Genomic DNA, 16,207 nt, shown 5'->3' on the forward strand with positions numbered 1-16,207 from the left:
AATGTCACTTATTATTTGTGACATTATTACCTGACTCTAGTTTATGATAGAAACTTGTGATTAAATTCAAATAAAATATGTTATAATTTCAAGGAACTTCATTTACATAGCAGCAGTACTGGTATGAGTAAATTATTACACTAAAATTATTTCTTGGGCAAAACAATTTTCCAGGTAGTTCCCATTACGTAAAGTGATCAATTATTGTAATTATCTGACCCAACCGACAGAGACAGTAGGTTGATTTTCGCTGAAAATACCCGGATAGTATTAGCCTGAACAATGCACAAGGATAATAATATATACGAGATTACTTCCTCTGATGTAAATCTGGCATAATTACTCTTGCCGTTTTTTTGTTATACATTTGTAACTGAAATAATATATATATATATATATATAATAACATGCAGTTACAATAGGATAGTATAAATATACCGTGGAACATAAAGTGTAAAGTTAGTTCAACTTCCGTCGAAAGAGAAGTATTGAAAGTCAGAAACATGAAGTACCTGTCTGCTCTTCTTTGCCTTTTTTTGTGCTACGTAAGATTCGTCTATGAAATTTTCTTTTACTTTAACATAAATACATTATCTTGTTCACTTTAGTTAAATGAACATTTAATTTTGTTAATATTTACTGACTACCAAACGCGTGAAAAATAATAATATTCGTTTCAGCAACTGTCCACACAAATTCCACATCACCATTTTGGTAAACATGGGCCACATAAGGAAATGATAGAATGTTTGGAACGTTCAGAACTAACAATGGGTAAGTAAAGGATATATCTTATTATTAACGTAAATAATAATAATTACGTTCTTTCTGACTAAACAGAGGAATTGGAGGAGTATAGGCGTTCAGATGAGATACAGGCTCAATTATTAAATGGTGAAGGGGACTTCAAGAAGTATGGATGTTTCCTGGCATGTATATTCCAACAACATGGTCTGGTGAGTACGAACTACGACAAATATATTATATCCCTTAGTAATATAAGACAATTAATATAATTTCGAATACTTTTTTTAAATAATACAACAAGCTTTTGTTATTGACGCGTAACTTACAACAATCAGAACAACAAAACTGCCAGAAATGAGAATATTAAATAAATACAGAAATTAATTAGGAATTTCATTAATTTCTAGATGGAAGGATCCTCTCTAAATGTAACCCTGAAAGAACACCATAAGCACTTCGACCACTCTGGTGAATCCAGTGAAAGAATGGCGCAGTTTTTGAAAAGTCGGGACGATTGCATAGCCACTGGTAAGCATACGTATAATATAATCTTCACAAACATTTTCATTGAAGTTTAATATATGTTATATTTACTCTGGTAAAAAATGATTTAAATGATAAATGTAAATATGAACACAATTATTTCAATATTAAATTAGAATATATTTAAATTAAGTGGTATGAGAACCAAAAGAATATTCGTACGTTTAACGAGACTGTTTTATGTTTCAGCGGAGGATGCGGGCGACGAGTGCGATGTCGCTTTAGCTTTCGAGGTATGCATGTACAAAAACCTTGACAACGGTAACCATTCGTGAACGAACGTGTACTACGCAAACGATAATTATAGCTCATGCATTATAAACATTCTAATAAATAATTTGTAGACTTAGAAAACGCAAAACTGACCAGTACATCCCCTTTATCCCTGTTCTGCGAGGTATTTTAAATATGATTTAATTATTGAGAGCGATAAAATTAATCAGTAAGAGCATAGATAGGATTGACATGCGTTCCAGTACAAATAGATTGTGTGACGGTGTCCGCCAGATGGTTGCAACTATCCTTTCCCTGGGAAACAGTAACAAGGTGTACATATGTTCACTACAAGAAGAAGAATTTCGGACTCTGCGTCCGAAGCACTGCCAAGGTACTTCGTAATACTTTAAATTTAACTTATAACTAAATATTAGAGTAACACTTTTTCAGTAATTGACTTCCAGGGAATTAGAAAATAACAATATACTTTGTTAGAACTTTTAATCAATTAAAACTGTAACAGCATGCGAAGAAATGTATAATTTTATCAAAAAAGTATCTTAAAAATAGTGTGTTGCTTTAGAAATCAATGAGTCCTTTGTTCTTCTATTAAATCAGTATTATATATCAAGTCACTATTTATATATGCTACTACTCCAAAGTTCCACCATATACGGTTTATTCCAATTGCATTTAATCAACTATATTTAATGTATTAACGAATGCAGTTTCGTTCCATGGCAAAAGCTTCTGGTAGCAGGTTTAGCTCTCGGTGGAACTGGATTATTAATGTTGCCACGCTACGGACCATTCCAATTGGTAAACACTGAAGTAACGAACAACACCTCTGTAAACTCAAGTATTAGTACACAGAAGAATCTAATGACAGTACAAACCGTAATTGGTCTGAATTCCGAATCTACATTAGATGAAACGATGACATCAACTTATTGTCATATTAATGCATGTAGTAGTATAACCTGCTCGTACAACTCTATTAATTTCGATTACGATGCTGGAGAAAGGACGTCGGAATTCTTGGAAACTGTTTTCAAGGTTTGTAATTTCGTTTATTTTTCAAGTCACGTTAATAATAATCACAGGAGCGCAACGTTATGAGTAAGTCAAAAAGTCATTCTGAGCTATTCAGTGAAAAGTAAAGTAAAATGCATTAATGTTTACTAAAATGTTTAGTAGATACTTAAATAATAATGCCTAGTATTTTTTTCTGTACATGGTGCAACTCACAGGATATCCAATTTTCAACTGAGAAATATTTTCCGCAGGACAAGTGCAGCAACACTAAATCCATCAAGCTGTCGTTGGACAACTGCATATTCCGGGCGAATGCGCTTCGAAAAAATTGGCTGCGCACCGACCTGTCGATCGAGGAGTTAAACCTAAACAGCTGCGTGCTACGTGAAATAGAAGATGACGCGTTCGCCCTGCCGATTTTCAAAAAAACAAAGAAGATCACCTTGTTAAACAATAAGTTGTTGCAGTCGCTGCACAAAGCCATGTTTCGCCACTTGATCAGCTTAGAGGAACTAGCTATCAGAGGAAACGTCATCGTGCAAGCTGAATTCGATTTACTGGAGAACGTAAACAATTCTCTAACTAACCTCGACTTAAGTACCGCGATCAATGATCCTCTGGTGCTTAGAAACATCACTGGGGGCAGTAACCTCCCGAAACTTCTAATACTAGGTCTGCAGGGAAATTCTATACCGACGATCACTAATGAATCCTTTACCGGGGTTACAAAGGTTCAATCCCTCTACCTTCAAAATTCAAACATCAAGACTATATCACAGGGATCCTTCAATCCAATGGATTCTTCTATACGTCAAATAATATTAAGTAATAACGTTATTTCCTCGTTACCAAATGGTCTCTTCAATTCCATTCTTAGGTACCAAAAGCGATTCAGGACAGCATTAGATAATAATCCTTGGAACTGTGAGTGTAGCCTGAAATGGATGCAGGATCTTATCAAGAGCCATCCAAATGTATTGATGAATGTCCCATTGTGCAGAACGCCAGCAGCGAACGCTGAAAAATCATTCGAGACCGCAGAGTTCTGTCAATCCGACTCTACTGCCACGCACATGTCGTTCGTAGAAAGTAGCACAGAACCCACTAAGACATCGACGACAAGTACAGACGTATCTACCGAAATGATTGCAGTGAACTGCAGCATGACCCAATTCCTTCACCGAAAGCTTTTCTATTCCGGAGGTCTACGGAAGCTCCTGGCCACAGATTTAACATTTCCATTCCGTTCACCAGACTTCTTCATCCAATCGAAAACGGACCGGAGTATACGGATCAACTTGCCTAATCACAGCGAAGGGGTCACGCTGCTCTGGTTCGACAGTAATGACGTCAAGGGCTCGGTCAGCTGTGTGAGACGCGTCAGAGACTCTTATCAAGTGCGGAATATCGATCCTGGTACCACGTACACGATCTGTTTGCTCAGCGATAACGAGGACACCGTGTCTCCGCTGAATTGCCTGGCAGCGACAACGAAAGAGGATAAGGTTCTAGTTATCATCATCTTGACATCGATTCTCGCGCTGTGCTTTCTGGCAGGTGTTTTCTTTGCCATTGCGATGGTATGGAAGCATCCGTCACTGTTGCGAGGTAGCAAACGCGTGATAATGGTAAAGAAGAATAAAGCGGACGTCATTGTACTTCCGAAAGGAATGAAAGTTGAGGAACAGAGGCAAACATGTGGAATTAGGTCTCGGGTGAACAGTAAATCGGAGGATGACTATATCACTCCTCTGCCACCAGCGCCTGCTCCTCCTCCTAGAATACCGAGGATCTCTAGAGTGAGCTTGCAAAGCGATTGGCACAGTTACGTTTCCGCGGTAGATCTGCCTGGGAGTCAGTTTGCTTCTTGGAGTCCGACGAGGCAGAACAGTGAACAGGAGAGACAGCGATACGATGCCCCACCGTTGCCGCCGTACCCTTTGAATGAAATCCCTTCGTTGTCCTTGACAGTTGAGGGGAAGGAAGAGGATTTAGAGTACAAGACATTTGCATCTACTACTGTTTAAACTTTGGAGAATCAAGATCTACTTTTTAACGCCAGCTTCACGAATATTTATTGTATAATTGATTCTATTGTTTTTAGAAAAATTGATGTTCATTTACTTAGTCCTTGAAAATTCGAGATTCAAAGGTACGCGAGTAGAGTGCATATTCGTTTAATTGTATGAAACAAAACCGACGTAGCCATTTAGCGAATGATGTTTATGAAATTCGATGTGCGTCACATTGACGCGTTCCGTGAAGCTGGCGTTAAATTGTTTGCTTCTTCCAACGTAATTGTATATACACAATGTGTATGTTACGTAGAGTTGGAAGATTTAATAGTAGACACAGGGACCCAACTACAGATCTGTCGATTCTTTAAAGATTAATAGTCGTTGGTAGCAGGGGTTTGAGGAAATTAAATGGGATAGAAACGGTGCATCAGTAGTATTCGGTAGAATGGACATTGTAGACACCTGTCTGATCGAGAATTATTTATAGCCCACTTCTTCGAATGTTTCATGGTAACGAAGTAACGGTTACAAAATCGACCGACAAAGAACCATGTGTTATACATTTTGCAACGGGGAAAATAAATAATTCTTGTCTCACCGGCCTAAATCTTATTAAACCTGGCCGACATCCCAAAGGTACACACGTGTCAATGTCAGGCTTGAACGATCAAGTGTACGTGGGCAGCCTAGACCCTAGAAGGGGTAAATGAACGGAAATACACTGCCCATATCGATGTTAGAATCGTCAGAATAGTTCCTAACGTCTCATCTGTATTTGACAATAAAACTTATTACTATTTAATTATTTTTATTCTGTATCGACCAAAAGGGTTAACGCGTCCATAACAATAAAAGCAGAGTCATATTTCAGAACTTTTTTCCATGGCAAGAAAGCCCGTTAATAGTTATCGAATAACTTTCTCAACGCTACATATTTATAATGAAATATTTCTGGTACCTACTGTGCAAACACTGTCCCAAGGCAAACACATTTAATATAATTATCTCTCCTACACGTAGTCATCGTGTTTACAAACTTCTCACTTTTCTAAAGAAGAAGCTTTGAGGACGGTACCGTTCGCATAAGTGTATCCTTGAAAAATCTATTCCGCTGATCCGCGCGAGAGAAATTCCTTCGAGATTGCTCCGCGATGCGAGGAAGTTGACTCTATCGATAGGAATGTTGATTATTATCAGCGGTCGTCCCACTGTTACCGTTTTATTTATAATGATTAGGTCAGTAGTTCGGCTCCAACGTCGAAGCTCTATCTGATTGGCTAAGGAGGTCACTCAGCGCGCGGTCTACCGTCCTCAGCGGCGGCTGCCAGGTGAGCTTTTTTACACGTTCAAGCCGCTGGCAATCCACTGCAATTCTCTAAAAGGACGCAATGCCAATATCAAACTACTGTACGTTGGACCCAGCCGCAATCAGTATAACCGTTTTCACGCACGACCGTGTCGCGTGCTAGCTGGGAAATGACCGGCTATACGCGGAGACGCGTCACTGGCTTTCTACGTGCTACTACCAATCGCAGTTCCGGATTCGCGTGAGCTTGACATTGCCGGATGATGTAACCGCGACGTAACGCCGCTCGCCTTTTCCCACTTTGCAGCGGACAGGCTTCCCGATTTGTAAACAACGAGGAACGGAACCACTTCACTTTGATCTATGGATCTTTTGTTTCGACTATTTTACCACGGAATCATTATAGAAATCTTTTAATGCAGTTCTTTTTATATAGGTACAGAGGAAAGGTTATTCTCGAACTAGTGAGATAATTGAATGAAAATGATTCGAAAAAAGTAGGAAAGTAATAGAATATAATTAATATAAATAAATGTAGTCTAAGGGTAGATTTAGTGGATCAATTGATTCGCATTAATGATTTTCTATTTCCTATTTCCATTCTTCTTTAATGCTCATAATACCTTCCCGTCGATATTAGAGTTACGATACCAATTCGAATTATTACAATGAAATCTGTAATATTGACGCGTACTGAGCTATTTCACTATGTAGGTTAATACATCCTCTGTCACTTGTATTGACTCAGAGAAGGTACCGTATCGAATCAGTAATATAGATAGAAATTGGTCCGAGCTATGATTCGGAAACGCACAAGCAGTGGCGTAATAGAAAACATTGGTCGATCGACACATCGAAACAGTATCAGTCAATCAATTGTTGTGCCAATAGAACGTTTCGCAAAGTCTGTACCATGAAAGGGTCCAGATTAAGAATCTTTTTATAGTGCATTCAGAGTCGAAAGATGATTGGCGATTACCTATCGACGCTAATAAGAATGCGGGGTTGCGTCCATGCAGCTCTACTAATTAGTTTACTAAGGCTCAGTGTGACATTTTCATCGGTACAGTAAGTCGTTCGAACGCGATTGCTCCGAAAGGAACCGTTAACCATTTTACTTCTGTGATAACGTGATTAATTCGAACGGAAACTCTCGTTAATACACCGTCATGGTAATTATCGCTCTATAAACCTCATTCAAAGTGCAGAAATGGATTTATTTGCTACGCGTTGAACAACATTTCAATAATTCAAGAACAGAATTCTAATCTGCATATACTGCTTACAAGCAGACAGTTGTCACGTTCAAGTTATACCTCATTCAAATTATAGTAGAATGTAATATATTCCTTCGGCGCTTCTATTAAATAATTTCATATTAAAAATGACCATAATAATTTGTGAGAGGATACTAACACCGTTTTTTCTTTCTTACACTTTAGGAGGACGTTCAACTGAGCAAAGACCAAATTGCGCGTAAGTATTCAATACACGATTGGAAATTAATTTCCGTCGATAACGATTATCTTGCTGTCGGGAAATTCATTTATATTCCTAATTAACTCCACGATTATAGAATTGAAAATGGGTTTCGATGCCTTCGACCCGGACAAGAAGGAAGCCATTAACACGGATATGGTCGGTACCATTCTTGGAATGATGGGTATGAAGATCCCATCAGAACAATTAAATGCAGTCATCGCCGAATTCGATCCTTTCGGTATGTACAGCAATGATTCTCTATAATTTCGCAGGAACGAGAAAACACAGCTTTTAAACTGTAATCGTAATTATATACTAACGATTTCCTGGAAATTAACGTGGCGCGCAACAATCACGGTCGTTTTCATTTCACGCGCTGCCTCAGCTTCGTTCACTATCACGTATTTTTCGTATGTGCCTGACGCGACGCAAAATTGGTCGGTGTGAAACCGGTATATCTTGGATAATGTAATAATTACAACGATAATAAGCGTCTTTATTACGAAACCTAGAAAACCAGAAAGCAAATGCTACAATTATTAAAAAAAGAAAGCGTAAAATAACATGCTCCGGGTGCGTTCTTATTAGATATAAATTTATTGCGTTGTGCAATATCTTGATTAGGATAAAACTTGAATTTCATGATCACTTTACAGTTCTAGTAAATATTTTTTTCGCATTGTCATGATTATACGAGGTCTAGCGTATTTATAGATGAACAAGACGCTTCGTTTTACAAGGAATTGTCCTTCGACCCACAGTTCCCGAATGATTAACAATATAAATCATAGATCGAATATTATAAACCAACAACATAACAGATAAAACTAATATAATAATCTCACAGTTTCAGTAACAATAGGTTCATCGACATTTATTATACAGTTTACCCATATCCCTAGGAAAATTGATGTTCGTTCGTTTAAATCTTGAAAATTTGAAGTTTCAAAATGGACAATTACTACATTTAATCCTATAAATATATTAATCAAAATCGACGCATACATTTACCAAATAATATATATAAAATCCAACATGTGTCGAATGAAAGATGTGTTCCATAAACCCTGCGTTAAATCTCACCACAGTATCAAACGCTTAATCAATAGTTACTAAACGAATAAACTACTAAATCCCCATTAATAAAAACGAACAACATTTTATAGGATCCGGAGAATTGAATTTCCAAGAATTTTGCCAACTGGCGTCCCGGTTCATGGAGGAGGACACGGACACCGAGGCGATGCAGCAGGAGCTGAGAGAAGCTTTCCGGTTGTACGACAAGGAAGGAAACGGTTATATCACCACGGACGTGTTTCGGGACATCCTCCACGAGCTGGACGACGCGCTGTCCCCCGAAGAGCTCGATATGATCATCGAGGAGGTGGACACTGATGGATCTGGCACACTCGATTTCGAAGGTAGGCGTATCGCCTATTGTATCAACGGACTCCGTTTTCGTTGCCGCGCATAGATCAGTCTAGTTACACTAAGAGATGGTTCGCGTTGCAGAATTCATGGAGGTCATGACAGGCTAAATTATCAGCTTGGCAACGAGCAACCGTGGTCCCTCGTGTCGGCCACGTCCACGAGAAACGGACCCGCCGCCTGTTCAACACGTGGCGACTGCAATTTATCGGCGGTGCATGTGCCGTTGGCAAAGTATGAAGTTAAAGGTTCGTAGGTGATGTCTGGTACGGACGGGAACGCGACGTCGCCGGGCCTGTGCTCGTATAGCTGTGAAAGTATTTCTGCCGGTTACCGTCGCTTTTCGAGTCACAATCGGCTAAAATGTATTTCTAACTATGCCGGAATTAACCGGGACGCCGGGTCGCTGGCGTCGCGTCGGGGACGGGTTTATATTGACGAATATAAATCGATGTACCCATGGTGTTGCGCTTCCCCCTATCTGCGAACAGAATTTTTCTCTTCGCACGATTTGGTCGATGAAAATGGATGATAGATTTGAATACGGCGACACGGCTGGTCGTGATCAGATCCGGAAGTTTGATATGGCGACGAATAGTGGATACTTAAGATTGGGATGATCGTGTTTGGAAATTTTGTACTTTGCCTGCGAGATGTACTGTTCTTCGAAAGTGATGATACTCATAAATAACGTACCATTGAACTGTGACTATACTAACGATGTACTAATGAGGGTAATCTGAGATTAAAGGAAAAAAATAATAAAACAGCAAAAAAATAGCATAAGAAATCTGTGTATGTTACTTTCCCCCTGTAATTGATTTTATCATTAATTGGCTTGTATCATTGACGTTGATGCGAAACGTGAGAGAAGGGTTACGTAATTTCATGAGAATTGTGTAACATGAACGGAAGTTGTAGGATAATAAATTGTTTGAATCGTGTGCAAGGTGGTTATATTATTTATTTATGTAAATTTCTTAAAATATAATTGCAATCCAGCGTCGTAAAATAAAAACTCGAAATATTATTAAATTATACCATAAATTAGTGTGGTACTTTTCTTCATATTAGAGAAGATAGTAATTAATACTTAATAAGATTAATTAAGTGCTGGTTGTTTAATGTTTACGGCGAACAGTGCGCTGAAAAAAAGAATAAACCCTCACGAGGCCATATTTTACAAATTACAATCTGATTTCATATATAATTATATGAAGTTCATGTTAATTAAAAAGAAATGTAACACTGAAGGAAAATCAGTGTATTTACTGTTTGTTATCTTAATTGTAACTGCAGGTACCGTAAAAGTTAATAATACGTTGGGAATAAGTGGTAACGAGCAATATGCCGTAATTATAATACCTCCTAAATATAATAGCTGAAGCTAGGCTTTATCTAGCATATAATTAGGTGCCCAATAATATCACGCATACAGTTATTACGCCGAATTGTCTTGAACGTCTGCTGTACGTCCGGTTGAGGGATAGCTGCACCCATTGTCGAGCCATTTTTCATCGCTATATTGATTGTGAATCATCTTGGTGCACCGCGCAAGCTTTTTCAAGTACCTTCGCTTGCGAAACGAAACTGTGCGCCGGCGAATTGTTTCGACAACTACGTGGCAACGTTCTAGGATGCAGTTTTCCGTTGATTGTTTTATGAAAAATTGAAAAATAGAAAGAAAAAAGATAGAAGCTCGAAATCAATCACCAGCAGAAATTGGTTAATTCAATTATACTATACCAAAGCTATTGCATATAAAACATGAAAGTTAATATAATTATCCTACTTTCCTAAGGAAAAGAAATAACTAATATAATTGTAGCCTAATTTAAATACTATTACATCTATCAATGTACGAGTCAATTAGATTTACATTATACCTGTCAAGGTAAAAGTCAATTCCTTTTTGTGTATATAATATAAATGGAAACATAAAGTAATGCTACAAGTTTCAGATATTTCAAACAATTCAAACGGTCTAATCTTACACGTGTGTTCTGCTAAATTTAACGTATGGTACATACTGATTGCAAAACTATTGAAAGTCAAGTATGCATGGAGCGATAACTGTCCTGAAATTAGTTGTCTCCATTAGAATGGATTCAGGAGAGAGAGAAGAGACGAGGATGCCAACAGGAAGAGTTACAAAATCGAGTACGTTGCCTCGGAATCCACACAATCGAAGCTCCTCTACCGCGGAAACCGGGTGGGGAGTGTCCTCGATGAATTTGAAAACCGCTAGAGATCCTACGTAGACATTACACGGTCAATCACGTGCCAGAATATCATCGTTATGTCCACATAAAACTGAAGTCCACAGCCAGAATCTGGTGCATACCCGGATAAGACGTCGACGCTCTCGTGTGTTAACATTTCGAATTTTCGGTGACCGCCTAACAACCTCATCGCCATGGTGCGTTACTACTTACAACCGGCCTTTAACAGTATTACCAATGATCGCTTTCATTGAATCAAATCTGTGACACTTATTGAGATACGATTCTTTTACTTTGAATCGAGATTGAAGAATTTTAGTTTGAAAATACTTAATATGTAGATCTTGGATTTTAATGAAAATTTGCGTGTTCCCAGCCGGAAATAGTGAAATTGAAAGAAGAATTTCAAAGTTGAGAACAATACAAGAAAGAATTAAAATTATATGAATGCTTCCATTTTATACTTATTGCGAATTTGTAGAGTCCTTTAATATTGAAATTTTATAGATTAATTGGTTATTGATTCTATATTTGTTCCTTATAGGATGATCTGACCAAGGACCAAGTTGCTCGTACGTAATTATGCTCAATTTAGTCTGCGGATGAACGTTGTTTTCAGTAATTCGTCTTAACCAACATTGTTCTATTACAGTTCTGAAGAAAGCTTTCGATGCCTTCGACCACGATAAGAAAGGCAGCATCGGTACAGACATGGTGGGAACGATATTGACCATGTTGGGTTACGAACTCAGTGAAAAGACCCTGAAAGAAATCATTCAGGAAGTTGACGAAGACGGTAATAATAATTTCACTCCACCTTAATACACAGTCTTCGTATCTCTACATACTTCCAAATTATAAACAACTCTATTCAATTGCAAAAGAATCTCAACCACTTTCATTTTACTATTAATTTACATTTCTTACAATCACTTCCTAAACACTCTGAACACTTACAAATATCGAACTTCCGTTACCAAGAAATTAGAACTACGAAACAGCTCTTACAATTTTTCTTTACTTCCTTCCCAAGGAGTACAATAGTACTGTTTAATCAATTGTAATCCGATCGTTCTATATCTCGATTCGTCTAGGATCTGGCCAACTGGAGTTCGAAGAGTTCTGTACTCTGGCTGCTAGATTCTTAGTAGAGGAGGATTCCGAGGCGATGCAACAGGAGTTGCGCGAAGCATTCCGTTTGTACGACAAAGAAGGTAACGGCTACATCACCACCGACGTGTTCCGAGACATTCTTCACGAGCTGGACGACAAACTGACGCCGCAGGAGCTCGACATGATGATCGAAGAAATTGACGCTGACGGCTCCGGAACACTCGACTTCGACGGTAAGTTGCAACCTAGAATTTTCATGACAACCGGATTAAATTAATTACCACGGGGAACGGAACTCCACAAACCGACGACAACTAACGCCAGACCGCGGCGAGTATCGCACCGCGCGAAATTATAGGGAACACGTAACTTTGCCTAGCCAAGAATCTATCAGTTTCTTAATTAATTAACGCTTGTCGCGCTCGGGGTGCGGGAACCAACATCCTCTCGGCTTCCGGCTACGCGCGACGTGCCTCGAAGCGAATATCCATACACGAACCTGAATCTGTCTATTTATAATCAAAATCAATTAGCTACTCCAAACAACGCTGCAATTTAATCTTGGTTTACAGATTCTTGTCGATATTTCGATTCTACGAGCAATGTTTATAAACATACTCCTGCGATTGGAATTCTTTTTTGAGTACATAGTCACTGAAACTTGTTAGACTATCTCTTTGACTATCTTAGATTTCAGTTCTACGTGCGACAATGTTTAGGAATTATTTCATAGGTTGTTATATGTCGGAATATGCTATAAATAAGAGCCACTAAAATAGAAATTCAAGATTTGTCTTAAAGCTCGGGCATTAATTTTCAACTGTGGAATTAATTTCATAAGTGATAATTCTGTGGGATGATATACTGCAACTATTTTTGTTCCTCCTTAGAATGCTTCGACTTTTTCTATTGTAATATTCGGTTTGTTTCAGAATTCATGGAAGTTATGACTGGCGGTGACGACTAAACAAGAAGATAATCCGGGTGGGCAATGGCTACGATTAAGCTCGACAATGTTTCACGCGAGTGTCCTTCGCGTTTTTCCTAATGGCGGAGGATACACAGTCGACGTCGGTTAATTTTCATCAATCGCGTGCACCTTTCACCAAACGGCGAGCGTTTCCGTTCGAATAAACGCGTCGCCGGACAAAAAGCTGTGCTCCAGCAGATAAAAATGAAGTTTAATAAAGACTACCCAACACGAAAGAACGTTTTGCTTGATTGAATCGAGGCTATGCGCGAAACCGCATCGGAAACAAAATTGATTAAGCGAGGTGTTCTCTTCTCTAATCCCGCAATTGCTCGTTTTCGGTGAAAAACCGAGGAAAGTCTGGACAAAGCGCACCACAGATGTGGGTTGTTTGTCGTATCGATCGTGCCCCTGGGCGACTGCAATCAAGCGCACGCCCGTGTAAGCAGCGCAGAGTGTTCACGGAGCAACGTAGAGCAAGCAAAAACGCCGAATACAATTCGAACCGAGCAATCGAATTTTTTTCCGACTCCAGAAATTACAAGACTATACATTTTCAATTTTTTGGTTATCATCAATGTGTACGAAGAACTTTTACACTCGTGACAGAAGTACAAAGAACGTTAGAATTAAATTAACTTGTCGATGATTGAATCGTTGGAAATCACCTGTACTCATCAAATATGAAGTAATCTAACAGAATAAAATTAATTTTGTACGAGAGCCTAGTTTTCATTGAAGTCAATTTTGCACGGTTTTCGCAGTTCCAACTTTCTGATAGACTCATCGTAACGTTAACGGATCGTAAATAGTTAAATGGACCGCTTACATGGAAAATTGAGAACAATAATAAACTCGGCGATAAATAATAATTAAGAATATGTTTTCTGGGCGCGAGTTGAGGTTAACGAATGTCAGCATTCTTGGCAACCACTCATTTACGTCGTGTCTACAGGCGCAAGCTTAATTTTCCGTTCACTTTAACGAAAAGTGCACCTGTATGCTAATCTGATAAATTCCCAGCTCGTGTTCGCGTCATTCCGCGTTCGTGATAACCTATAATTTGATTAAATTCCGATTCTTCTATTATCGTTCGCAATAGAAAGATTTAGTTACTCTTCGCACTATTAAACTTCATTCATTCCATCTCGAATTATACCAGTCGCACAACATTTACTAATCAGTTTCCGATTCTCGCATTTAAAAAGATCACGCTATAATTATCATCCGGATTATAAATCTCCCTTACCTTGGACATTATTTCAAACATCCAAACGCATGAATTCGTCCATCACCGAAGAACAGAAGCATCAACATCCGTCATCACACAATTTTATCGTAGAGTTAATGTGCCGCGCATTCGACACGCAGGCCAAGTTCCTTGATAATTGGTGTGCCAAACGTCTTCATGTCCGCGCCGCTACATTATACCCAATACTCTCGTTACAACAGAAACGAGTGATCGTACACACGGGCCGAGGATGCTCGGATCCAAATGAGTTGGGACTAATTTTAGGCTGACAGCTTCCAAAACACTCATCGACGTGAAACGGGGTTTCAGGATCTCCAGGTCTTCGGGGTGTCTTCGGCTGGGAATTTCCTGTCGCTGATTGACCGTGCAATCACAGTGGCGCGCGGAATTGGTCCGTCAGAAGTCATACCAAATTGGGAGCCTGAAATGTCCAGAGATGCCATTATCCTGGCAGCTCCCACGTTTGCCAGGTAATCAACTCCCGACGAAAATGGCCGGTCGAGGGCCAATAATGCTTGCTCTGTATATCGCGCGGTTGTCCAGTGCTACCGTCTAGCCACCTTTCCATCAGAATTATCATACCGACCAAACCGAGGAAATTTCGAAACGCCACTCGCGTTTATGCCACGGAGACGCGGTGGCCCGTCTTAAATCAGGTTTGTCATGTGAACCGTATTTGGTTTCCATAATCCCCGACTGAACTCTCCGCGGATTAAATCCACCGCGGTCTGCAACGGGCAAATGGGATTCGAACAATTCACAATGATACTTCGGTCAACGTCAGTTGCATGTTACTTTGATCGTTTTTATGAAACCGTGGGAGCGAAAGAGGAGGAAAGAAGGGCAGACAAATGGCAGAAGAATATAGAGAGTCTCATTGTGAACCCGCTATTATTAAGAAGTAACTAGACTGCGAAATTTTATGCATTCGCAATTTTCCATGAGCCGATACACCCGTAACGAAATGAGTTATTGAAATTTTCTCTTTTATGGAGCGTGATAGAGATTTTCGTAGACTGAAGAAATTTTTCACCGACGCTACATTGTGTGAATTATTCAAAGAAAGTGTATGTTACCGTCCGTAAGGTCTCGCGCGGAGAAGGATAGGCACAATTATCGTTTCTACATGTCTGACTTTTCCAAAATTGTTGAAATATTCAAATCCGAATGGAAGTCTGATCGCAAAGCTTTTAATGAAATCGAAACGACTGGCGAGAGAATTTGAAAAGCGATTTGAAAGTAAACGTATATAATAAACTGAGGGAAACGTACGCAACAGATTAGCGGCGGTCTTAAGTTCGCCGTTAAAATCGGAAAGAAGGTACCATTCATGTAAATAATCGGCCGTAAAATAATTGACAAGTGTAGATTGGATAAACGAAACAAAGAACTATCGCGTAGAATTTTCGCATGAAAATCGCCACTTGCCTCGGCGCCGACGGAACTCGGCGTTAACTCTTTAGTTTACGGCCGTTCCCGTCGGTGAACCCGTTTATCGGATAATTTCGATATCGTGTATACGATCCGTGATATTTTCAACGAAAGAAATGCGCCTTTCACCGGTCAAGCTCGGCCGATCGGCGCGCGCGGACAAGTCTACTCGAATCTACATACATTGTAGAAACCGCGGTTGTATTAGTCGTTGGACCGGTGACATTAATTACAAGGGAGACGTGTGCTGCATTAATATTTCGCGATCGAGATAAGCCGCGGACGCTGTTAAAAGTGTCTCGACCGCAACATGTAGAGTATAAGGAAGGATCTTTATGTATCTTACGGCGAGCACTGAGTGCAAATTATGCGAAGAGCTAAATGAAAATGCCAAAGTACACCAAAACTGCTACATTTCAATTAGATCGCAATTATCCGTTGCGT

At 39.3% G+C, this 16,207-nt stretch overlaps 4 protein-coding genes across 5 annotated transcripts; all 4 read left to right on the forward strand.

Annotated features, from left to right (window-relative positions):
- Window positions 1-415: 415 nt before the first annotated feature.
- On the forward strand, window positions 416-1,667 carry Obp12 (odorant binding protein 12). Its single transcript, XM_031985453.2, has 5 exons — window positions 416-545; window positions 681-774; window positions 841-956; window positions 1,155-1,275; window positions 1,480-1,667. Exons 1-5 carry the CDS (start codon window positions 504-506, stop codon window positions 1,563-1,565), a joined length of 459 nt encoding a protein of 152 aa, XP_031841313.2. The 5' UTR covers window positions 416-503; the 3' UTR covers window positions 1,566-1,667.
- Window positions 1,636-6,739, forward strand: LOC116430854 (uncharacterized). 2 transcript variants are annotated; one of them, XM_031985475.2, is made up of 5 exons: window positions 1,636-1,687; window positions 1,767-1,897; window positions 2,235-2,562; window positions 2,793-4,537; window positions 5,796-6,739. In XM_031985475.2, the coding sequence occupies exons 2-5, from the start codon at window positions 1,845-1,847 to the stop codon at window positions 5,830-5,832; spliced, it is 2,163 nt and encodes a 720-aa protein (XP_031841335.2). In that variant the 5' UTR covers window positions 1,636-1,687; window positions 1,767-1,844; the 3' UTR covers window positions 5,833-6,739. The 2 variants fall into 2 exon arrangements, with proteins under 2 accessions (XP_031841335.2, XP_076223662.1); XM_076367547.1 differs by lacking the exon at window positions 1,636-1,687 and having other exon boundaries at window positions 1,799-1,897; window positions 2,254-2,562.
- Window positions 6,740-6,887: 148 nt separating this feature from the next.
- Window positions 6,888-9,565, forward strand: TpnCIIIb (troponin C type IIIb). Its single transcript, XM_031985429.2, has 5 exons — window positions 6,888-7,037; window positions 7,308-7,341; window positions 7,442-7,585; window positions 8,514-8,768; window positions 8,860-9,565. The coding sequence occupies exons 1-5, from the start codon at window positions 7,035-7,037 to the stop codon at window positions 8,883-8,885; spliced, it is 462 nt and encodes a 153-aa protein (XP_031841289.1). The 5' UTR covers window positions 6,888-7,034; the 3' UTR covers window positions 8,886-9,565.
- A 1,466-nt stretch (window positions 9,566-11,031) lies between these two features.
- Window positions 11,032-13,803, forward strand: TpnCIIIa (troponin C type IIIa). Its single transcript, XM_031985430.2, has 5 exons — window positions 11,032-11,194; window positions 11,542-11,569; window positions 11,650-11,793; window positions 12,092-12,343; window positions 13,043-13,803. Exons 1-5 carry the CDS (start codon window positions 11,192-11,194, stop codon window positions 13,075-13,077), a joined length of 462 nt encoding a protein of 153 aa, XP_031841290.1. The 5' UTR covers window positions 11,032-11,191; the 3' UTR covers window positions 13,078-13,803.
- Window positions 13,804-16,207: the final 2,404 nt, after the last annotated feature.

Source organism: Nomia melanderi, chromosome 5, assembly GCF_051020985.1.
Source record: "Nomia melanderi isolate GNS246 chromosome 5, iyNomMela1, whole genome shotgun sequence".
NCBI lineage: Eukaryota > Metazoa > Arthropoda > Insecta > Hymenoptera > Halictidae > Nomia > Nomia melanderi.

Excerpts from the sequence above, each read along its gene's own strand:
- Obp12 (XM_031985453.2), top strand. The coding sequence starts at position 504 with ATGAAGTACCTGTCTGCTCTTCTTTGCCTTTTTTTGTGCTAC. Across the intron at positions 546-680 it reads TTTGCCTTTTTTTGTGCTAC|CAACTGTCCACACAAATTCC; the intron begins GTAAGATTCGTC and ends TATTCGTTTCAG. Across the intron at positions 775-840 it reads ACGTTCAGAACTAACAATGG|AGGAATTGGAGGAGTATAGG; the intron begins GTAAGTAAAGGA and ends CTGACTAAACAG.
- LOC116430854 (XM_031985475.2), top strand. The coding sequence starts at position 1,845 with ATGTTCACTACAAGAAGAAGAATTTCGGACTCTGCGTCCGAAGCACTG. Across the intron at positions 1,898-2,234 it reads GCGTCCGAAGCACTGCCAAG|TTTCGTTCCATGGCAAAAGC; the intron begins GTACTTCGTAAT and ends TAACGAATGCAG. Across the intron at positions 4,538-5,795 it reads GGGAAGGAAGAGGATTTAGA|GTCAGTAGTTCGGCTCCAAC; the intron begins GTACAAGACATT and ends TATAATGATTAG.
- TpnCIIIb (XM_031985429.2), top strand. Across the intron at positions 7,342-7,441 it reads GAGCAAAGACCAAATTGCGC|AATTGAAAATGGGTTTCGAT; the intron begins GTAAGTATTCAA and ends CCACGATTATAG. Across the intron at positions 8,769-8,859 it reads TGGCACACTCGATTTCGAAG|AATTCATGGAGGTCATGACA; the intron begins GTAGGCGTATCG and ends TTCGCGTTGCAG.
- TpnCIIIa (XM_031985430.2), top strand. Across the intron at positions 11,570-11,649 it reads GACCAAGGACCAAGTTGCTC|TTCTGAAGAAAGCTTTCGAT; the intron begins GTACGTAATTAT and ends GTTCTATTACAG. Across the intron at positions 11,794-12,091 it reads TCAGGAAGTTGACGAAGACG|GATCTGGCCAACTGGAGTTC; the intron begins GTAATAATAATT and ends CGATTCGTCTAG.